Raw genomic sequence first — 24,165 nt, forward strand, 5'->3', positions numbered from 1 at the left:
TTCCATTTTGATAACAATTTGTTTTCCTTTTCTCTGTTTTTGTTTTTAGTTGGATATTGATGTCTACTTCCATATTTTTTTCATTTAGGTTTATATGTAAGGATTATATGTATTTCCTTTGGATTCCTAAGATCTCAATGATTACAATAAGATAGAGTCAGGCATTTGAGCCACTCTATTTAGAGCATGTCAGGAAGCCTCTCCTGAGCCTCTCATCTTGCTTCCCTTATACGCCTGGCATGTATATCTTCAACACTTCTGAAATTTCTACCTTCTTCTTGATTGGAATCCCAGGGATGGAGCCTGCCAACATTTGGATCTCCATTTCCGTTTGCCTTATTTACCTTGTTGCCCTCCTGGGCAACTGTACCATCTTATTTTTCATAAAAACAGAGACTTCTCTTCATGAACCCATGTACTATTTTCTCTCCATGCTGGCTGTCTCTGACCTAGGGTTGTCCCTCTCCTCTCTGCCTACCATGCTAAGGATATTCTTGTTCAATGCTCCAGGAATTTCCCCGGATGCCTGTATTGCCCAGGAGTTTTTCATTCATGTATTCTCAGCTATGGAATCATCGGTACTTCTCATCATGTCCTTTGATCGCTTTATTGCCATTTGCAATCCTCTGAGATATGCCTCCATTCTGACCAATGCCAGAATCATCAAAATTGGGGTTGCTTTTTCTCTCAAAAGTGTTTTTTTGACCCTCCCTTTCCCTTTCACATTGAAACGTCTTAGGTACTGTAAGAAAAATATCCTTTCCCATTCCTACTGCCTACATCAGGATGTCATGAAGCTGGCTTGCTCTGACAACAAGGTCAATGCCATTTATGGCTTATTTGTGGCTCTTACAGGCATCTTAGACTTAACATTTATTTTCATGTCCTACATACTGATACTGAAAGCAGTATTGAGCATAGCATCACAGAAAAAAAGGTTCAAAGTCTTCAATACATGCATCTCTCATATCTGTGCTGTACTCATCTTCTTTGTTCCCATTATCTCCCTCTCTGTTATCTCCCGGTTTGCCAAACACAGTTCTGCAATTATTAGGGTTCTCATGGCTGATGTTTTCCTCCTGGTACCTCCACTGATGAACCCTATTGTATACTGTGTGAAGAGCCAGCAGATCAGAAATCTGGTTTTAGGGAAATTATGTCAGAAACACAATTGACAGAAATGCTTAACCACAATAAAAACCTAACCAGTTAATGACATAGAATAAGTAGAATGAGTTGATAAGGAATTGCACATATATTAATTACTGGGAAATACCATCTTTCAAATGTTTGTTAAAAATGGAGAATTAACCTTGTAAATTTGTTGGATTAGGATTTAGGATTAAGGGTTTTATGTAAACATAAAATGCATTCTAAGGTTCCACTTTCACCAGCTTGCTTTACCAGTGTTATGAACATGACATACACTTGCCATTTTTATCATGCTTAAAGTAATATTTTATGTGTCCATTCGAGAATTAACCATTTACATATATAGGACAACTGGATAATGATTAGAAGTAACAGAGGATTGCCTCTTTTTTTTTTTAAGACATCCCCTTCAACACATCATTTTCACTTTTATGAGACATGTGTATGCTCCCAGGAATGGAAGTGGAGCTGGGCAATGCCATACACATGAAATCAATAAAATCAATAAATATGCACACATGTAGAGTTTTAACAAATAAAAATATTTAATTCATTCATTAATTTTAGTTTTAATATTTCCTTCCTGAGCATTAAAATATCACTTTCTAAATTATGGAGGGTGGAAAGTTTCCTCTCGGGTTTCTATGGGAGCTCTAACTAATGTCATAACTCATTATACTGTGTGTAATTTATTTGTGTCTCTCCCATACAAGAATGTAAACCTTGATAAAGACTAATCTTCAAAAAAATGTAACATTACAGTTCTTACAAAAACATAAAATGAACACTTATTAAAGAGCTTGTTTAACTTATTTTTAATGAAAGAACCAGGGAAAGGATTTAATCAGTTCAAGGGAGAGCCATATAAATGATACATTTATAGATAGGGATGTTAACATTAATTTGCAAATGAGTATAATTATGGCTTCTTCCACCTTCAAGGACACATGCCAACTGACTTTCCACCAGAATTTATTTTCACGTGTACTATTATGAATTACTTTGATTAATGTATTTAAAAAATAACAAGCCCAAAATGCAGTCATTTGCTCCAGGATGGCAAACAATTCCCAGAAATGTGAGTTTTATCAGTCAATCTGAAGTTTCCTAATTAGCTCTAGTGTGGTTACCTGATGGTAAAATCTCTGCCTTCCCCTCCTCCCAAAAGAAGAGGACCTGGCCTGAAGCAGTGCTTTCTCTTGCTAATGACTTCCCTGACCCACTGCTTCTGCCTGCCAAGTTATCCCACTTCACACAACTTCTCAGAGCACAGCTGAATTTTTGTTTTTTAACAGCACTTAATATCTGTTGAGGGCAAGGGGGAACTAGCCAGAACATAGCTGTAAGGAAGCAAAAGCTGTTTTGCTAACTAATGTAAAGAGGCTCCGGGATACATCCGAAGAACAGGGCGTGCCAGAGCAACGGTCAGTCAGGCAGATAGCCATCTAGACAGTCACTAGGGGGAAAAATTTTACCCCTGAGCACGACCTCAACTGACCAATCAAGTAAAGGAGCACGAGCCAGTGCGCGAGTTAACTCACCAATAATCAGTAACCCTATTGTGCTCCTGAGCCAACCGCTAACCGCCACATCTGCTTCTGTATCCAGCTTGCTTGCGCGCCTCCTTAAAACCCTAAGCCTGTAAGCGTTTGGCGCAACTCTCATTTGCAGCCCTTGCGGGCACCGTGTCTCCGGACACTTTGGAGAGTTTGCCCCTGCACAGGTTAAACTTGGCCAATAAAGTAACATCTTTGGAACCCTGAAAGTCTCCGACATTTGTTCTCGCGGTTGGTGAATGCAACAATATCTACAACTTTCAGTGCTGGAAAATAGCTCAAAAGCAATGAAAACACCAAGTCCTCACACAATCAGAATCACATACAGTAATCCATAAGGGTGTGTTCTAAACATGTAAAGTTGTGCTTTGAAGTATACATTTCCCCCTACTGTCTCTATCATCTCAATAAAATAGAATTCTAAGAAAGCTTATTCTTAATTACAAAAAAAGGCTTCCTTCATCAGATCTGGCTTCATTATTTACACAAATGCAGAATGTTAATTTACCACACAGACTTCTTAAGTTTGCAGTGCTAAAGATTTCCATGTAGAAGCTTTCTGGCCGAGATGGAGGTGTAGGTAGATACACTGTGCCTCCTCGCACAACCAAAATAAGGACAACAATGATTTAAAAACAAAAAACAACCAGAACTGACAGAAAATCGAACTGTATGGAAGTCCAACAACCAAGGAGTTGAAGAAACATTCATCCAGACCAGTAGGAGGGGCAGAGACAGGCAGCTAGGCAGAGAAGCACTCACAGCTAGGAGGTGGCTGGAGGACCCAGTGAGTTAGGGGTTTGTAAAGTGGGGCACTTAAGGCTGCAGCCGGCTGGCAAGGCAACTGTGGGTGGGGCTGGTGAGGCAGCAGATTGTGAACTGGGTGATCCCCAGTTATTTACTTGCAATAAAACAGGAGAAACAACTGGGGAGTGTGACAGACTGCACAACCCAGGGCCCCAGTGCAGGGAAATAAATCCTCAAACCACCGATTGACAACACCTGTAGGGGTTGAGGCAGTGGGATAAACTCCCAGCCTCACAGGAGAGTTCGTTGGAGAGACCCACAGGGTCCTAGAATGTACACAAATCCACCCACATGAGAAGTAGCACCAGAAAGGCCCAATTTGCTTATGGGAAGTGGGGGAACTGAGTGAAATCCAGTAGAGAGCAAAGCAAGCACATTGTTTCCTCTTGAACCCCTGTCCCACATACAGTGTTGTAACACAGCCACAAAGATTGCCTTGCCCAGGTGAATACTTAAGGGTCCGGCCCTCACTACATAACAGTCATGTCAAGACAAAAAAATGGTCCAAACAAAAGAACAGATCAAAGATCCAGAAAAAAACAACTAAGCGATGAAGAGATAGCCAACCTTTCAGATGTACAGTTCAAAGCACTAGTGATCATGATGCTCACAGAATTGGTTGAATTTGGTTGCAAATTAGATGAAAAAATGAAGGCTATGCTAAGTGAAATAAAGGAAGATGTACAGGCAACCAATAGTGATGGGAAGGAAACTGGGACTCAAATCAATGGTGCAGACCAGAAGGAAGAAAGAAACATCCAATCAGAAAAGAATGGAGAAACAAGAATCCAAAAAAAAAAAATTAGGACAGGCTTAGGAAACTCCAGGAAATCTTTAAAAGTTTCAACATATGAATTATAGGGTTATCAGAATGAGAAGAAGAAGAGCAACTGGAAAAGTTATTTGAACAAATAATAAATGAGAACTTCCCCTATCTAGTAAAGGAAATAGACTTCCAGGAAGTCCAGGAAGCTCAGACAGTCCCAAAGAAGTTGGACCCAAGGAGGAACACACAAAGGCACATCATAATTACATTACGCAAGATTAAAAGTAAGAAGAGAATTGTAGAAGCAGCAAGAGACAAGGAGACAGTTACCTACAAAGGAGTTCCCATCAGACTGTCAACTGATTTCCCAAAAGAGAACTTGTAGGCAAGAAGGGGCTGGAAAGAAGTATTCCAAGTCATGAAAGGCAAGGACCTACATCCAAGATTGCTCTGTTCAGCAAAGCTTTCATTTAGAATGGAAGGGCAGATAAAGTGCTTCTCAGATGAAGTCAAGTTAAAGGAGTTTATCATCAACAAGCCCTTATTATATGAAGTGTTAAAGGGATTTATCTATGAAAAAGAAGATAAAAAATATGAATGGTAAAATGCAACAAGCTCACATTCATTAACAACCATACCTAAAACAAAAACAAAAACAAAACAAACTAAGCAAACAACTAGAACAGGACCAGAACCACAGAAATAGAGATTGCATGGAGGGTTATCAACAGGAGAGTTGGAGGGAGAGAGAGAGAGAATAGGTACAGAGAATAAATAGCAAAGATGGTAGGTAGAAAACAGACAGGGGGAGGGTAAGAATAGTATAGGAAATGTAGAAGCTAAAGAACTTATATACATGACCCATGGACACGAACTAAAGTGGGGGAATGTGGGTGGGAGGGGGTGTGCAGGGTGGAGGGGAGTGAAGGGGGAAAATGGGACAACTGTAATAGCATAATCAATAAAATATATTTTAAAAATAAAAATAATTTTAAAAATAAAAATAATTTTAAAAATAAAAATAATTTTAAAAGATTGGACATTTACTGCTATTGTATGCTATATCTAGTATAGGGAATTATAACCAAGAAATTATCTCCAACAATTTATTCCTTCAGGTACCTGTACATCTGGGCATTATTTTTTTTCTCAAACTCCCCAAAATATCCCAGGATCCTGGCCTGACACAGAAGTGACTCTCTTACTGCTGCAGAGGTTCCCAGGGCTCAGACACCCTAAGGTCTGTGACACATGGTGGGTTCTTAGTTTTGCAGAGGAAGGGATTCAAAACAGAGGCAACACAGAGCGAAAGTTTATTAGTGGAGCAGTGGGACAAAGACTTCTCCACAGGCAAACCAGATTCTCCTTAGTGGGATTTACTTCTTCTGTTTCGGCTCCTTTAATCAAGGATAAAGCATTCAATAAGAAAAAGAAATACTCAGAATTTTTCCAGGAAAGAGATGGAAGCTTTTCAGAACAACTCTGTCAGGCACTTTTTGACCTTTTGGGACTTTCTGTTTCCAAAGTTGGTGGCTCTGGGTGTGTCATTTAGCATGCTTGAAAACCTGGTGTTCACACTGCTGGTCACCTACCAGACCCAATAATCAGAGAAGGATTGAATCTTTATGGGCGTTTTATTCAGATGGTCAGAGATCTTCTCAGGTATGAAGAAGGGTGGGTTTGTACCCTGAAAGACCATCTTAAATTCCATTTTGAAACAACCATTTTTATAAGGAGAAGAAAAATGTAGATAAGGGGTTTGGAATTCAGGGGGAAAGTTAATCAGATAAAAGCTGCAGCATTGCTTCATCTGAGCCCTAGGTGGTGATCTTTATCTGTGCCCTGGGTGGTTGACACCTCTTCCTGGAGCACAATCACCCAGAAACCATCTTAATGGCTTGCAGTCTTCCTGAGGTACAAAGATGGAACTGTTTATGGTCTCCTAGAGTCAAAGTGGGTCGTACCTTCAGTTCCTGAGACAATAGCTTTTTATATACATCGATTACTAAGCTTATTTGCTATCCCCTGAAACTAAAATTTTCCAACATTTGAATCCCTCATCATGCTGATGTATTACAACAAGCATATAATAAGGCCAGGGTTCACCGTGAGGTAACATTTGTCACCATGTTAGATCAGGCTGGTCTTCTCCTGGTTCTAAGCCATAAATCCATTGGAAGTTGCTCTTATTATCTCCTTGATAGTCCCTGTTGCCCTTTACAGGTTAAACCCTTTCACTACATACCTTGTTTCATCACCACCTCTAAAGGTCTGGCCCTATAAGCCAAATAACAGGCATTGAAGAGGAAAAATTTTTATTCTACCTGTCTAGTTTCTTTGGCTGGTCTAATTATCAAATTAATGTAAAATAGATTAACAGGAGAAAAAAATTAATCACATACATACAGGGGACTTTGGGGGCCCATAAGACTATAAGGACCATAGGCAATCAGGATAAAAGGGCTTACATGTAATTCTGAGCTAAAGGAGAAAGGAGGGTAGAGGTCTAAGTCTTCAAAGGGAAGGAAGATGATGCACCGGAGTATGGGAAGAGCAAATATTTGGTAAACAAATGTTTGCTGGGCCTTGCAGAGACAACGGGATACAGACAACGGGATACTGGACTTGGATGTCCAGTTCCTGCCTAGCTTCCCCTATTCCAACACATCTAACCTGTATCTCTGTAATTATCTGAGGTAAAAATATAGTTCCCGGGCCAGGCCCTTTATCTAAATCATTTGAGGGAGTTAAAGGAGAGGTTATAAGCTCTTCCTGCGTTTTTGGAGTTCTCGATTATCTATATAACTCAAAATAGTGGCACATTCTGCAGAGATTTGGTCTGAACTTTTCACAGGTGAGTTTATCTGGGAGGGCTTTGTCAGCACAGACTCTAAAACAGTCAATCTTAGTTCTCTAGAAGTGACCAGTTACACCTGATTTAATAAGCAACACTCCTAAGTATGATATTTCAGGAAACGTCCTGGTTGCATAACTTATTTTTCAAACTATGTCCTAATTAAAAAGAGCACAGGTTCTTATTGTACCTGTGCAAATAGCACATGGCCATGAAAAGCAAGGACAGTTAAAAAGTTTCTGAACTTTAAGGAGCCAATGAGAATCAGGTGGAACTTCGAAAGGTTTCATTTCAGTTTACAAAAGCAGAGTCTACAAAATTTTTGGTCGAAAATAGCTTAAGAGGCAGAGAGAAAAATCTCATTATATATTCATAATACAAAACATAAAACAACATCAACAATATTATGAGCAAATGCAATGAGATGTTTCTCATCAATTTATTCAACCTCATGCAATGAGTGTGGGTTAGCAGGCTCATGAAACTACCTGTTTCTTGATTTAAAACGGTCCTAGATATTATGACTCAGCCCACTGGAATACTGGCATATCTCAGTGTATTGTGATTCACTTCCTTATATTTCACAGATAATGAGTTCACATCAACATTGAGGCAAAACCCTATACCAGCAAAAGAATCACAAATCACTGAAAGCTCAGATGAAAATTAATATTTTTTCAATAAAATATGTTTAATTAAGGTACATACATTTTTGGACATAATATTATTGTACACCTGCTAGACTACATTATATACTATAAACATAACTTTTATAAGCACTAGGAAACAAAAATTGTTTGAATTTGTTGCAATAATCACTCCATTGCAGTGGTCTGGAGCCAAACCTATAGTTTCTCCAAGCTATGCCTGGATCTGAAAGTCACTCAAGAGTCTATTCTTTGAACTTAGAAGTATTCATATAGTCCTTTTCCATGGGCTCTGACATGGTCTTTGTTGGAAAAAAATGCTGTGGCCTGTTACAGATTGCAAAGGATTCATGAATGCATCAGAGTCAAACAAAAACGATTGTTTGAACCTAATTAAGCTAACTTAAGAAAGTTTAATTTGTCTTTAAAATGGCCATTGTGGATTTGTTACATATACCATTGGGTATAAAAAAGTCTGATGTGGTTGATAACAAAATGGTACTGACAAATATATTTGGTTATTTCCATGGTATGCAAAACAAGATAATGAAATTATTACCAAAAAAGAGAAAGCTTTAAACAAATGTCTCTGAGGATAATGATATAACCTATATTCTAAGACAGAGAATGTTGCATCCATCAGATGCACACAAAATAAATAAGCATAGTTTTTACAGCGGAAAAATATTTATATGTAACATAATAATAATGAGAAATAATATGCAAAATATGTCAGGAAAATATCAAGACAATACTAAAAATCTCAATTAAAGAGATTCAGTGAATCTGGACTAAAAATCTGTATTTTTATAAAACCCCATACTAAAGTCTGGTGAGCATCCCAGATTGAAAATCACTCTCCTTGCATAGGCTAGATGAAAGCTAAATTACCAAAATTTTCTCAATTTGTATAAGAAAACATCTACAAGTATAAGTTTAAGGGAGTAAAATCTAGTGGAGGAGGCAGATACATAAAGATGTAGTTATCACACCATGTGAAACTGCTCTAAGATTGTTCACATGCTGCTCTGGTGGTATGGACGGATAAAAGGAGCATAATTCTGCCAAAGGTGGCAAAGAAGATTTGAGGAGCTCTTTCCTTAAAGGGTTAATCTTTCCCATTTACAGTGATTGGATGACTCTCCTTGGATTCCGTGTCCTTTGAGGGTTCACCACAAGGAATTTTCTTTTTTTCTGCATAGAGTCTGCTGAGCTGAAATCCTGACATTTTCTGGACCCATAGGTGAGCATCAGGAGGCAGGGCTCAATTTCTGAGGTCAGAATAAATTATTGTGCCTACAGAACAGTGAAGTTCCGGTGTCTGCATGCCACCTCCATTTCCTCTTCACTCTGACATGAGGGTCTAACAATTTACCAACTTACTGGTAAGTTTCCTGATATTCAGAGCTACTATTTACCTTTGAACCAGCTCAAGCAAAAACTCCACATAGTATTTGTCTCACTGTGGTTGCCAAGTGATGAGAATGAATACCATTACCCTGACCCTCTAAAAAGTCCAACAATTCTGTTAATGCATAGTAGAAAGCTAGACTCCTGGCAAGTAATGCCAATTAACCAAGTGCTAAGCCAAGATCACTGGCTGGGCACAGAGATATTCAAAGCCAAATACCTGGTCCTATTACCAAACAGAGGTCCAAGGGGGGGGGGGAAATATCTGGCTCACCAAGGGATGCTAAAAACTGCTATAGAAAACAGGGGCCCCTCCCAAGGACAGTATACTAATACCTACTGGGCTAGTCTGTCACCGCCAATTGGAAAGACATTTCTCAATGCCAGATATTTGTGAAAAGGAAACAGAATGTTTATTTAATGCTATTCAAGCCTAACACCTCCATTAAAATATCAAAGTCCTTTAGGGTATACACCTATATACACACACACATACAGCGTGTGTGTATATAGGTGTATACCTTCTCCCCCTGTCCTAACTCCAGGCACTGTAAATCAGAAAAAGAGCACATGTCTGTTTTTCCAGGCTGCTGGTAACGTCAGCTATGTTGACCATCCAGGCAGGATCTCCAATTAATCCAAAGTCATGCTGTTACCGAACAAGGGTACCGAACTCTCAATGGCCCTGCTCCATTTGTCCCTTCCCCCAACTGGCACCTGGGGGTGGGGGAGTGAGGCCATCTTAATATTTCCTCCAATATTCCTGTATACTTTGAGTTCTGGACACCATTCCAAATCTTTTCTGCCCCCCCTCCCCGCCTTGGCTGCACCCTGTATCAATGTGGCACTTTCCACTGGCAAGAGTTCTTCGTACCAAGTTCCAGTCAAAGTCTTTCCTGCTTTCCAGGCCATGAGGCCAAAGGAAGCACCCCAGAGCTGCGTGGGCCTCTCTACCAAAGCTGCAAGGATCCGCACTCCACCAAAAGTGCATGTCTTTCTCCTTCAGCTGGCTGCAGGGATCTCCATTCTGGCAAAGCTACATGGTTTTCCCTTTCACCTGGGAAAGAGGGGGTCTGCACTCTGCCAAAACTGCATGGCTCCCTCTTTCACCTCACCAAGGGGGACCCTTACTCTGCTGAAACCTCCTGGCTCTCTCCCTCTCAGGGCTGCCGCGCCTGGGTTTAAATCCCCATGCCAATCTTTCTTTGCAGCCCCATTTCCAACTCCTCCCACAATTGGTTACACCTACCAGGACTCCCATATTATTACAAGTTTACAGGGCTGCCATCAAGAGTCTGGGCAGGTGTGGCCCCACGTCCTAGAACCAACCTTCTCCAAGCTCCCACACAGGCATCGTAACTCAGGGGACCAGCCCCCAGTTACATCCTGGGTAGAAGCCATTCCCTTTTCCCTGGCTCAAAACTTAGCCACAGCTATTTAACATATCTATGAAACCAGTCAAAGGTTATAGATATGTTAAATGACCATGCCTGCGGTTAGCTGCAAAACTGTTGCTATGCAAAACAGCTCTCAATGGCCCTGCTCCATTTGTCCCTTCCCCCTGGGTGGGGGGGATGAGGATATCTGAATATTTCCCCTGAACTCTGGACTCCATTCCAAATTCTTTTTGGGAGCCCCCCTCCTGGCTGCGCCCTGTTATAGTCCTATGCCTTGAGTGGAATATTTGCTGTATGTTGAAGTTATTGCCTTACATGTTAGTATAAGTTGTTTCAGGGTGCAGATATGCAGGACCATGGAGTGTGCAGTGGGCGTCTGTGAGAAGGCAATAGTGACCACTAGAAGTTCTTTTCTTCACAGTTTATCCTAAATCAGCATGTTTTTTTTTAAATTTTATTTACTTATCTTTTTTTTAGAGGGGAAGGGAAGGAGAGAGGAAAGAAACATCAATGTATGGTTGCTTCTCGTGCACCCCCTGCAGGGAACTGGCTCCTGCCGGAAAGTGGCCTGCAACCCAAGCATGTGCCCTGACTGGGATTCGAACCGCGATCGTCTGGTTCACAGGCCTGCGCTCAATCCACTGAGCTATACCAGCCAGGGCCTAAATCAGCACGTTTTTAATTAGATTTATATTTTTGTTTTACATTTTTCCTTTCCAAATAAATAAGAATGCAACCTTATGATTCTAACAAAAAACTGTCCATCTGTTTGTGGAGTAATGGTGTGGAGGTGGGGTTTTTATAAATTCTACTCAATTATTTAATTTAAATATAGGGCATTAAGAGTATATTACTTATCCAATGTATGTGAGAGTATATCAAAATGATATGTACTTAAATGAAATACTATGAAGGTAGAGAGAGGATCAAAGCAACGATAATGTCAAGGAGAACACACTATATGCTAAGTTACTCTTTCACTCATATTAAGTTAGGCCTTGACCAAGGATTTAAGGTTAATTTGTATTTACTGTATAGACAGGGTAGAAACAAACAGTAATTACCAAAACAAACAGAAAAACCCATAGCATTCCAAGAAGCAGGAAAAACATATTGCTTAAGTTTTGCAGCACTAAAAATGCCAAATCTGCCCTAGGTTCTTTTCTATTAAAGGAAAATAATTTATACTTCTCAAAAATTTTATTGCTTTTAGAGAGAGAGGAATAGAGGGGGAGAAAGGCATATTTTGTGCATTCATTGGTTGACTCCTCTATGTGTCCTGACTTGAGATCAAACCTGTAACCCTGACCCATCAGGAGGATGTTCCAATCAACTGAGCTACCTGGCCAATACACTTTTTATTTAAAAATACATGGCCTTCAGACAAAAATTACTGCTTTTCATTGATCACTAAACACTTCATTTGAGATCATCTTCTGGAGTAATAGTGTGAAAGAACGAAGCTTTTTATACTGTGTGTGTCTTGGGAATAATAGACCCATTCTTTAGGAACAGAGGACTTAAGTGGGGGAGTAAAGTCCTAGATGCTGGAACTGCGTGTGACCCTTAACACAGGAAAAGGCAGGCATTTGCATTTTTATCAAAGTGTTTGACAATGATGGATCTTTCTAATATCTTTTAAGAGAAGACAGAACAAACTAACCTTAGAGGAAGATAAATCTTGCACCTGGCGCAGAGGTATTTTGTGACAATTATGTACACATAGGCCTTCTCTGATACTAGTAGTTGAGTAACTTGCAAACTTGAGTGTAAAGCTACTCAACCAATTGCTTGTAGCTTTTCATATTCTTCCAGTTGTATTCAGAAATTCCTTTATATTCTCTGCTGGTTATCCTATTATTTCTTGTTCATCTACCTTAAACTTTATTTTGTTTTGGATATGTTTATCACATATGTTTATCATATCCTTATAAGAAATTTAATGATCAACACATCACAAAACAAAGTAAGAAATTCAACCAACAGAAATGTAGTTTAATTCATGGGAAACAAGAAAACTCAATAAAAGTGGCCACATAAGCATCAGCTCAGAAACACAGCAGCAGAAATATCCTGCATTTATGGACCATGAACTGGAGATAAAAAACATGAGAGGAAAAAAGGATGTAAGATGCAAACTCTCTCTCTCTCTCTTTCGTGCACTCACACATACCGTGCTTTCTCTTTCCTGTACAATATATGTACAGAATATAATAAATATACAGGGGTTGGCAAAAGTAGATTTACAGTTGTTTTGAAAAACACATGCTCAGAGAAAACAACCACCCCTCAATTTGACCACACAGTCATTTGATGACAGTAGAAAGTAGGCTGTTCTCATTTTTCTTTGTATACATTTCTCATGATAAATCTTTGCAAAAGGACTTGACATTGATACTTAAATTTTATTATATTTTTTACTCCTTAAGCTCAGTATTTATTTATTTATTTGTTTTACTGATAAATTTACTTTTTATTGAATTTATTGCAGTGACATTGGTTAATAAAACCGTATGGGTGTCAGGTGTACGACTCAACAAAACACCTGCACACTGCATCATTTGCCCATTGTGCAAAGTCAAGTCTGTTTCCATCCCCACTTACTTGTAAACAAGAAGGAAGTCTTACCTTCTGCTACAACATCGATGGGCCTGGAGTTTATTGTGCTGAGTGAAATAAGCCAGTCAGAGAAAGACAAATGCCATGTGATCTCACTTATATGTGGAGGCTAATGAACAAAATAACTTAACAAACAAAATAGAAACAGACACATATGGAGTACAGACTCACATCGGCCAGGTGAAGGAAGGTTGGAAGGCTAGTGAAAAGAGGTGAAGGGATTAAATATAAAAATATATTTAAATAGTAAATTAAAAATTAATCTTCCTCCATTAACTGTTTGCTAATTTAGGTAATTTGAAAACATTTATTTTGTTTCTTCGATGTATTTCTGGAGTCTCATTCTGAAATCTATAGCATTCTTAAAAATATTTGTATTCCAAATCTGTTTGCTTCGCCAATGAAATAATTGCTATAAAAGAATGTGCGCCCTGGCTGGTGTGGCTCAGTGGATTGAGCGCGGGCCTGCGAACCACAGGATCGCAGTTCGATTCCCAGTCAGGGCACATGCCTGGGTTGCAGGCCAGTTCCCAGAGGGGAACTCACGAGAGGCAACCATACATTGATGTTTCTCTTCTTCTCTCCTTCCTTTCTTCTCTAAAGATAAATAAATAAAATCTTTAAAAAAATTATAAGGTAGGAGAGCAACATAGACAGTTTAAAAAAAAAAAAGAATGTGCATTGTAGCCATACTTACTGAACTAAAATTTAGTATCAGATGTAATTATTTATATTGAGCTCAGGTGTTGTCTAACTTTACAAATAAATTATATCAGCATCATGTATAGTGAGTATATTGTGTTGTGGTACAAAATGTGGAAATGGTATTAATATGTTTTAGTATATGCTGCATAGGAAATTAATGCCTTATTGACCAGTTTCCAAATAGAAAAGTGAAGTTAAAAATACAAATAGTGTCATTTTTCTACCTGTTTGAAACATGGAGAGACAATTAGAAAAAAATAGTTTTGGTTTTGTTTGGTTTCTATGTGTATGTGTGTGCATGCATGCACACAGCAGAGCATATACATAGAAGGCTGACAATATATTTTTCAGGTTTTGGCAAGATTCTGATTGAATTCAAAAATAGTTTGACGAGGGGATATATACAGTCATTATTTTATTGAGAGAAATAAATTTCATTTTGTTAGATTTTTCACTATTAATGATATAGAATGCAGGTATGCTCATAGCTATTTGCAAAATATGTATCCTTAATGATGTGAAAATCAGCCAAAATTTTTAAGTACAAAGAATTGTTAATGAAAAAAATGTGCACCTTACTCTATCAGGAAAGAAGCTATAGGTGCTTTAGAAAGTTATCATTGAAAGGATTATAATTACCTTGTCACAAAGGAGGTAACAAAATTTCAATTTCAGAAATTCCAGTTATTTAAAAATCACTTATCAATAATTCTTTAATCAAAAGTCATTCTGAATCTAAAATTTGTTTATTTTTTAACTCGTACTTATATTTAAAATAAATTTATTAGCAAAAAAACCCACACTTTATCATTATTCTCAAAATACACTCATACACACATATAAATTTAGATATGGAAATGTATATTTTTATATCAGTGTTTGTGTAAATACATTTGTATGTATATTTATCTTTTGATGAAGTATTTTGCAGAATGTCTTTCAATTAAAATTTGGCCATTTTTCGCATGAGTGGCCTGAGAAAACTCTCTTCTCTCATAAGAGATTTTTGGAGGAAGATCACAGAGGTAAGCTGCCATTCTCATGGCATAACATCCAGTGTATATACTATCAAATGACTTCCTTGTTAATGTTAACATTGACCACCTGGCTGAGGTAGTGTTTGTCAGGTCCCTCCATCTCCACTCGCAGATCAGAACTACTGAGATCCTCACAAGATCCTCATGAACAAAAAGGTTTTGCTCAGGTAAGGCCACACTCTCTCTATCCTCCCAGTAACTTTCCAGGATACTTGTCTTCTATCAAGTAGACTTTTATGTTTGTTTGTTTTTTGTTTTGTTTTTGTTTTCTCTTTTGAGCAAAAAAAAATCATTTTATGTCATATATGGAAAAAAGCAGGAATGAGTGTTCATACTCTGGGCTCTGGTGGACGTTCCTCTCCATCCCAGGGCTGTCTCCCACTGCCAGATCCCATGCGCCTCCTACTCTTGGCTGCAGGCTAGACAAAGTAGCCCAGGCAGTCAGCTTAAAGTCAACACCTGAAAATCCGTGCTTTTGTAAACTCCACCTCTATTGTGAGAAATGTCTCAGGATTTCAGGACAAATCTATGTCGTCACAGCATTGCTGCTGGTACACAGCAGGAAGCCAAGGGGCACAGCAGACTGGCGCGAGCGGAAAGCACCCACCCTGGGCTCCACCACAGTGGAAAACATCTTTTTAGAGCAGCAAACATCTTTTCTTTCTCTTGTTTGTAGTTTTAGCTATGTATTTATTCCTCCCTCAAAAAATTAGTGAAATTGACTGTCCCAGGATATCATCAAACATCACTAATGATGAAATAGGGGGGAGCATTGGGCATCAACAAATTTATTTTGTCCATTTGCATTTGTACATGAGTTTTTAACTCATAAAGCAATTCACCATTATAAAAATTATAAATAATTCATTAAATTGTTCTGGGTGCTGCCATCACTGAACTATTTTTAAAGTAATTTTGAGCCATTAAATGACAGTGGTAGCACTTTAATTATTCCATCCGCTCAACGTGCTTCTCTAGCTGAGATGTCCCGCAACAAGCGCACATTGTCAGCATCATCTGTATTCTGCCCTGCTCCTATATATTTGCTGTCACAATGCAATAACATGTGTTAAAAGAAACTGGAATGAGGCTATTAAACAGCCAGGTTTACCTTGCTTTGTGCAATCTACATACTCCTAAAACATTATAGCTAAGTAGCATCTTTTGATAAATTGTTTCATATTCTATATTCTTTTAGAAAATTAAAACCAACACTAACTTTTTTTACACATAAATCAACATTCCACATGCCAAGTTTTCTCCAACTGAAGTCTACCTGTAAGAATTGTTTTTAACATTAAGTAAACCCTGAATATGCACATATTTGTTTATGAGTTCATTCACCAAATATTTATTGACACCTGTTGTGTGCCAAGAACTGCTCTCAGGAGCTGGGAAGTCAGTAGTAAATGAGCCAGAGCTCCTTCTTTTGTGATTAGCATCCAGTGGGACAGTTGGACTAAATAAGAAATAATTTCATAAATAACTTCAGGTAGCAAAAATGCTATGAAGAAAAATAATACACAAAAGAGAAACAGAGATGCTATTAGAGGGTATATTTTAGACATTACATTAGTGTTCTATTGCTACATAATGAACCACCACAAACTTAGTGGCTTAAAACAACACAAATATATTATCTCACTTTAACCACGGTCAGGAATCAAGGCCTGTGTTCACTGGGTTCTCGGCTTAAGTCTCACAAGGTTGCAGTCAAAGAGTCATCCAGGGCTAGGTTCTATCCAAGGCTTGGGATACTCTCCCAAACTCATGTGTTTGTTGGCAGAATTCAGTCCCTGCAGCTGTGGAAACTGTGGAAGCAGAAAGACAATGTAACTGCTTCTTCTCCTTTGAGGGCTACTCTGATTAGGTCAGGCCCACCCAAAGTAATCTCCACTCAGCCAAGGGTTAGTAACCTAATTATGGAATTTGGATCTCACCGAATCACAGGTTCCACCTGCAAAAGGACCATATACCAGGGGATGGGTATAACGGGGTCCACCTGAGAATCTTACCTACTTCAGACAGAATGATCAGGGAAGGACTTTTCATGTTGGTTACTTGTGAGCAAAGACCTGGAAAAGAATCACAGATTGAGCTCTAAAGGCTGAGTAGCAGAAAATTTAAAGGCACACAGGAACAGGCTTGTTTTTTTAAAGATTTTATTTCTTCATTTTTAGTGAGAGGAAGGGAGGGGAGAAAGAGGAAGAGAAACATTCATGTGAGAGAGAAGGGGGTATGTTTGTCTCCGTAGCCCATCTTTACTGCCTTTCCTTTTCTTCATTCGACAAGACCCTTAGAAGTTGGAATGATGGAGCAGAGCAAGAGGCAATGAAGGCACAGAAACTCTTGATTTGACTAGTCTTATGAAGAGATGGCTTCTATTTTATAGAATGTTAAAGCTCCCTCTCTCTCCTCAGGACACCTTTGCAATCTCCACAGACTCTGCTGCTGGACCCTCCCTCTGGCCCTCTGTTGATGAGCTGTGCCTCTCCCTGAGCCAGGTGATGTTCGTTCCTCCACCCATGTCCCATTGCTTTAATGGGATCTCTTTTTAAACAACGGCAGGTTAACATTAGTCTATTACATTCCCCACCTGATACCTAAAGCCACGTACCTTTGACCTTGCGTGGCTGTCCAGCCATCTCAGTTACCCTCAAATTTGCCTAGGCAGCAGTCAGACTAGTTTATTCTGCTCCTCAGACACAGTGAGGACATATCAAATATTTCCTTAATAAAAAGCCATTTCCACAGTATAAGTTTCTTACGTAAGAGAAATGTATAGGTTAAGTATTTTAGAATACAGTTTCATTTTATTATATAACAGCTTTATTGAGATATTATTGAATACCGTACAATTCATGTTGTAAGTGTATAATTCAATGGTTTTTACTGTATTCATAGGATTACCCAATTGTTACTGCTATCTTATATTACAGTATTTTTATAACCCAAGAAGATACTTTATATCCACTAGCAGTCTTTCCTCATTTATCCTTTCTCTCAATCCCTGAAAACCATTAATTTACTCTCTGCCTCTATAGATTTGTCTATTCCAGACATTTTTTATACAAATGAAATAATGCAGCATGTCATCTTCTGTGAATGGTTTATTTCACTTAGCCTAATGTTTTCAAGGTTTATTTGTGTTGTAGCATGTCAATGTTTAACTAATTTTTATTAGCAAACTGTAGTTCATTTTAGAAGTATACAACAGTTTATTCATTCATCATTTGATGAAAAATTGGGCTGTGTACAAGTTTCTGTAAACATATACTTTCCTTATTCTTGAGTATGTATATGTAGAAATGAAATTCCTGGGTCATACTGCAACTCTGTTTAAAATTTTGAAAACTAAAAATAATATGTGTGTGTATATAAACTTTTGTAAATCTACCAAAAATGATTCCAAAGTGAGTGAACAATTTCACAATCATACCAGCAATGTAGGAGAGTTCAAATTCCTCCATATCCTTGCAAACAATTATGATTGTCATTCTCTTTAATGTTGGCTATCCTATGTGTTGGAAGCTGTATCACACTTTAATTTTTACTTGCATTTTTCTAATGATTAATGATGTTAGGAATGGTTACATCTTATTCTATAGTTGTAATACTCCTTCATATACTCTTCATAAAAATCTGGATACACAGTTTACAAAGATGTTAATTCTGTGACTTGTCATCACTTTTGTGAGTATGTCATTTAAATAACAAGTGATTGATTTGATAAAGCCTAATTTACATATTTTTTGTGCTTTTGCTGTCCACTCTAACCCCAAGTGACAAAAATTTACCACCAATATCTTCCACTAAGACATCTATTGTTTTAGCTCTTGAGCTTATGTCTATGATACATTTTGACATAATTTTTGTGGAAGGGGTAAGATAGGGGTCTAACTTTATTTTCTTGGATGGGAATAATCCAACTGTCCTAGCCCCATGCTTTGAAAGAATACTCTTTCTTAAAAGTTTATGTTATTCAATAACTACAAATGCAATTGTAGTAAATAAGTGATGTCCTTACAATTTTCAAATTTAAAGGCACTACTATTTTTTTTTAAATGCTATAGGAAATACAGGCTGTGAAATCCAGTTTTACTTTCTGTATGTTAAGTCCAGGAAAAGAATTTGAAATATTGATATCTGTCTGTTGGTGATTACTTGTGCAGATTAATATAGTTTCATATTTGTTCTTAATATCTTATATAGTTCCTGGTATTGTTATTATTTACATATTACAAAACACTGTTTTAGTTAGAAGAATTGTTGTAGGAAAGTAGCAGCAATTTCAAGATTTATACCAACCAGATGATGAAGGCATTCACATCCGAGCTAATCTATTTAAACCATTGCAGAAGACTCTTCTGAGACCCACATCCTCTTTCCATCACACTCCTGCAATGTCAGTCTTGAATACCTGCAAAGTGCAAATCTCTACCTTCTTCCTCATTGGGATCCCAGGGATGGAACATGCTCACATTTGGGTCTCCATCCCCATTTGCCTCACATACCTCATTGCCATCCTGGGGAACTGCATCATCCTCTTTTTCATCAAAACGGAGACCTCTCTGCATGAGCCTATGTACTAGTTTCTGTCCATGCCGGCCTTTTCTGACCTCAGACATTCCACCTCCTGGCTTCCAACCATGCTGAGAATCTTCTTGTTCAATGCCACTGGAATTTCCCTGGATGCCTGTTTTGTGCAAAAGTTTTTCATTCACAGATTCCCAGCTATTTATTCTTATCATGCCCATGGATCACTTTATAGCCATCTACAACCCTTTGAAAGGCACCTCTATCCTGACCAGTTACAGAGTCATTGATAGTGGCCTTGTATTTGCTCTACAAAGCATCTTATTGGTCTTGCCTCCTCCCTGTATTCTAAACAGGCTGATATTCTGTAAGAAAAGCCTTCTTTTTCACTTCTATTGCCTTCACCAGGATGCCATGAAGCTGGCTTATTGTGACAATGGGGTCAATTTCATCTATGGCCTGTTTGTGTCTCTATGCAACAGCTCTGCATTGAGTTTGCTGCAAGTTGCCTTATTTGGAATTAGAACTCAGTCAGCAGGCAGAAGGCACTGAATTCGACCTGAGCCTCACCTGCTAATTGGCCCTGGGGCTGATTCAATATATGTGTCTCTAACAGCTATGCTAGAGTTGGTGTGCATTTCTGTGTCTTACATGCTGACCTTGAAAATTGTACCGGGCATAGCCTCACACAAAGGCTAACTCAAGGTCGTGGACACTTGCATCTCCCACATTTGTTCCGTGCTTATTTTCTACAAGCCCTTCCTCACTTTGCCAAAAAATGTTTCATCAGTTATTAAGGTCATGATAGGTCATATGTTTTTTCTGGTTCCCCTGCGAATGAATTCCAGTGTACTTTGTGAACAGTCCACAGATTCGAAGTCAGATCCTCACAACATTATGTGAGAAACAAGTTTGGGGGGGAAATTTCAGCCATAAGGAATGCCTAGCTCACTTGGCAATTTCTAAACATCAATAGTGATTCAAGAGTGACAATAAATTAAGTGAGACTGAATACAAGAATACGCTGCATAGACTCAGTAAATCTACCAAAGTCCAGTTCATTAATCAATTAAGAAGCAGCAAGGTTCTAGAATGGATGCCTTGGGAATTAAGCTTGGAGTCGTGTTAGACTTGCAGTGATATTTCCCACCCCCTCCCTTGTTTTACCTCCTCCTCAACTTCTCCACCGGCTGCACACACACCAACATCAGCTTCAGCAGCACAACCCTCATTAGGATTACAGAATATTTTAACGGACTTGGTATGTTAAGAATGGTCATTTTGAAATAAATAACCATGGCTCGAATTAACTCAGTCAAGATCAGCTCTCATTAAAGTGTGCTGAAAAAGGAAGGATATGCCTACAATCAGGCACAAAGTGAATGGGGAAGGGGCAATACTAGGAGGAGGTCGCCTGAGGCAATGGTAAACAGCTGAGCACAGGATTGACTGAGCAGCTGAATGCCTGGTTGTAGGAAATACAAGAAGCTCTGGGAATGGTGCAGGCTGCTGCTGGCTCTGGGGCTCATCTCCTTAAACACCTATCCCAAGGGTGTTTATGAATTTCTTCAGAAATTCAAATAAACCACCAAAAAATGTCCCTGTTCTCCAATATTGTGAAGTATACTTGCAGCTATGAGGCTCACATGTACAAGACAATAAAAATTAAAAGCAGAAATAATTATACAAGAGCATTTTATTCATTCATATTTTCAAGCTTCTGCAATAATTTAGATAATTCTTTCCATTGATATGCACATTGGCTTCTCTGTCACTCATCACTGTTTGTTTAGCATCTGTTACTTGGCACCATCATGGCACTAGGCAACAGTTGTATTTTTATGTATGTGCTACATTAATATGTGAGTGACTTAAAAGGCTGATTTTATCTTTTAATGTTGTCAGTGCCCATCAAAGTGGCTGGAACATACTAGTTGTTTATTTTGTGTTTATCAAAAGCATATCAGTCTTGAAGTTTAGCCAGTTTCAAAGTTGTTAATTTAGGGTATGCTAGAGCCGGTGGTGGGCAGGGCAGGGTAGAGTAATGGGGGAAAATTGGGACAACTATAATAGGACAACAATTTTAAAAAGGTATGCTAGAAAAGCAAGAGAATCAATTAAATTATGTCTGAAAAAGCTATTAATATAGAGTTCAATTGTTCTACTGATTAATTACATGAGACAAATGAAAATAAAAGCAAGAATAGTATTGAAAATAAATAAACAATGAAGAAACCTCATGTATATAAGAGATCTAGTGAAGCTCTCACTAAAGTTTCCCTAACTGAACTCAGAATGACTTGTGTAAACACTAGTATCATTCATTAACATTCAATTCTGCCAATCAAAATTCCTCTGTGGGATAGAGAAATTTTGTAAGATAGAGAATTAGTAAGATAGACCCTTCCTCATTACATGTGGCATACAACAAAGTGGTAGTACTTTAAGTGACAAAAACATCTTTGGGAAGTGGAGGAAGTGAAGGTGGCAAGAACAAGGGGGCCTGTGGCATTCTACGATTCTTTAAGGGACCCTTAGGGTGGCCAGCTCTCACTCTCTTCACCCCTCCCTGTGTCTATCAGTGTTTTGAATGAAGCTAATCCACATGATGAAAAAAAATGGTCACGAGTTGAAGTGAGAGCTGGGGGCCACTGGTGCTATTTCAACCAGAGAAAAGAGAGAACTCCACTCTTGGCTCCACTTAGTGGTTTAGGGAAAGAGCTACCTAGTGCACCTTACTTAACATCCTCAAAACGGAACTGATCTGACACAGATACAAGGTTAATGTGATTGGTAAACTGGGTCCTTTGTCAACCCCAGTGGCATTACCACAGTCACCTTGGCGAGATAAACAGAAAAAGTTTCTCTTCCTAGAAGTTTTGGACAAGTGGCATTTGGCAGGAAGAAACAAAACAAAACCAGCATTTGAGCACAAAAGCTTGAAAAAGGAGAATGACATCAGTGAAAACTAATACTATCCAGTATATCACTCCATGGAAATAAGTAGTAAATGATACATAAAAAAATCAATCAACATGTTAGCTCGTAGGAGTTTTGCTTGGAGCACTTAGAAAGTGAAGATATCTTTGTATTGCACCAAGAATTAGAAACCAATGTACTTAATTAACAATTTGAATCTTTCTGAAAATATTGTCACCTTCAGAATGCTGTGATTTAAAACAATTTTTGTTAGCGTATATTTGGCATGCAATGTTATATTAGTTTCAGGTGTACAACATAGTGATTTGACATTTATAGGTCTTATGATGTGATCACCACACTAAGTCTAGTAACATGGATTTTTTTTCAAATGAGGACACCAGTCACATTGGATTAGGGCCCACCTTACACCTGTATGAACTAATTTTATCTTAATTATACCTGCAAAGATCCTATTTCCAAACAAGGTCACATTCTGAGGTATTGAGGGTTACTTCAATATGTGAATTTTGAGGGGTCACAACTAAACTGTTAAAGACAAAACACAAAATTCAATCATAGATGAGGTCAAAGTAATTTTGAGTTACAGAAAGGTTTTGAAACTATCTGATACAGAGAGATCTAATCAGATCACTGGGAAGGAATGGGGGAGGGGCAATAATAGGAGGAGGTTGCCTGAGGCAATGGTAAACAGCTGAGGACAGGATTGACTGAGCAGCTGAATGCCTCCAGAGCACATGGAATTATAGGAGAGAAGCTTTGAATTAAAAGAAGCTCTGGGGCTGGTGCAGGCTGGGGCTGGCTCTGGGGCTCCCTTCCTTGAGGATGCCTGGATGATAGTGCTTCAGATGCCTGCATTTCTCAGTGGACAGTATTTTGAATAGGAAAGAACTCTGGACATAGCCTGGGACTGGACTGGCCTGGCAGAGGGAGACAGGGTTATTCTTCTTTGGGTGTCCTACAGAGGATGACTTCTGAGGTAGAGACCTGCCATCTTTCCAAAGCTGTGTAGCTTTTGTATATTATGTAGTTTTAGTTTGTAAACTAACCCTATAGCAGAGAGATGACTAAAAACAGGAAGAATGATAGGAGGTTTAAGTGATTAAAGCTGTACTTGATGGGCTTAAGTGACTGCTTTTGAATAAAGACTCCTTCCCTTTATCACTGAACCTTTGTCGCTGGAACTTGGTTTAAAGGGCATCAGCAGGCAGCAGGACCCCATTGCTGTTCTGTAACACAGCCCCCACTTATCCTATCTTTGGAAAGTACACAGGGTGTGTTCCAGGAAAACTTGGAAGCCAGCTGTGAAATGGGAGGATATGAGGACTGAGGAACAGTGAATCCCAAACAGGAAAGTACAGGCTAGTCCCAGCTTAGCACATGAAAAGAAACCAACTTTGACTGGAGCTACAGAATTAAGGCTACTGGGAGGGAGGTCTCCTGGAAAGAAAAAAAAGTAATTCAATCTATATCTGTTGGAATACTTCACATCGTAAGTCTCTGGAAAAAAAATCCAGTCATTTCAGGGAATTTATTTGCTCTTACAACAATAAAGGTGTGGGTCTGGTTTTATGTAAGAGATGTTTGAATAACTATGTTACCAGGGACCAAGTTTGTTTTAATATTTGCTCTTGAGATTTCGTGTCTCATCTTGATCCTCTTAAAGTTAGTTCCTTTTATGGATCCAAGATATTTTTTAGCAGTTACAAAGATTAAATGCACCGAAGTTGACACTCACA

General features: G+C 38.6%; 1 protein-coding gene and 1 pseudogene across 1 annotated transcript; both read left to right on the top strand.

The window, feature by feature from the left end:
* Positions 1–239: 239 nt before the first annotated feature.
* Positions 240–1,175, top strand: LOC118982914 (olfactory receptor 51A7-like). The gene has a single exon (XM_037040060.1). The coding sequence runs from the start codon at positions 240–242 to the stop codon at positions 1,173–1,175; it is 936 nt and encodes a 311-aa protein (XP_036895955.1).
* An 18,178-nt stretch (positions 1,176–19,353) lies between these two features.
* On the top strand, positions 19,354–20,389 carry LOC118982883 (olfactory receptor 51A7-like; annotated as a pseudogene).
* Positions 20,390–24,165: the final 3,776 nt, after the last annotated feature.

This window comes from Sturnira hondurensis, unplaced genomic scaffold, assembly GCF_014824575.4.
Source record: "Sturnira hondurensis isolate 20B ecotype Veracruz unplaced genomic scaffold, ASM1482457v3 Scaffold0002532, whole genome shotgun sequence".
In the NCBI taxonomy this organism is placed as follows: Eukaryota; Metazoa; Chordata; class Mammalia; order Chiroptera; family Phyllostomidae; genus Sturnira; species Sturnira hondurensis.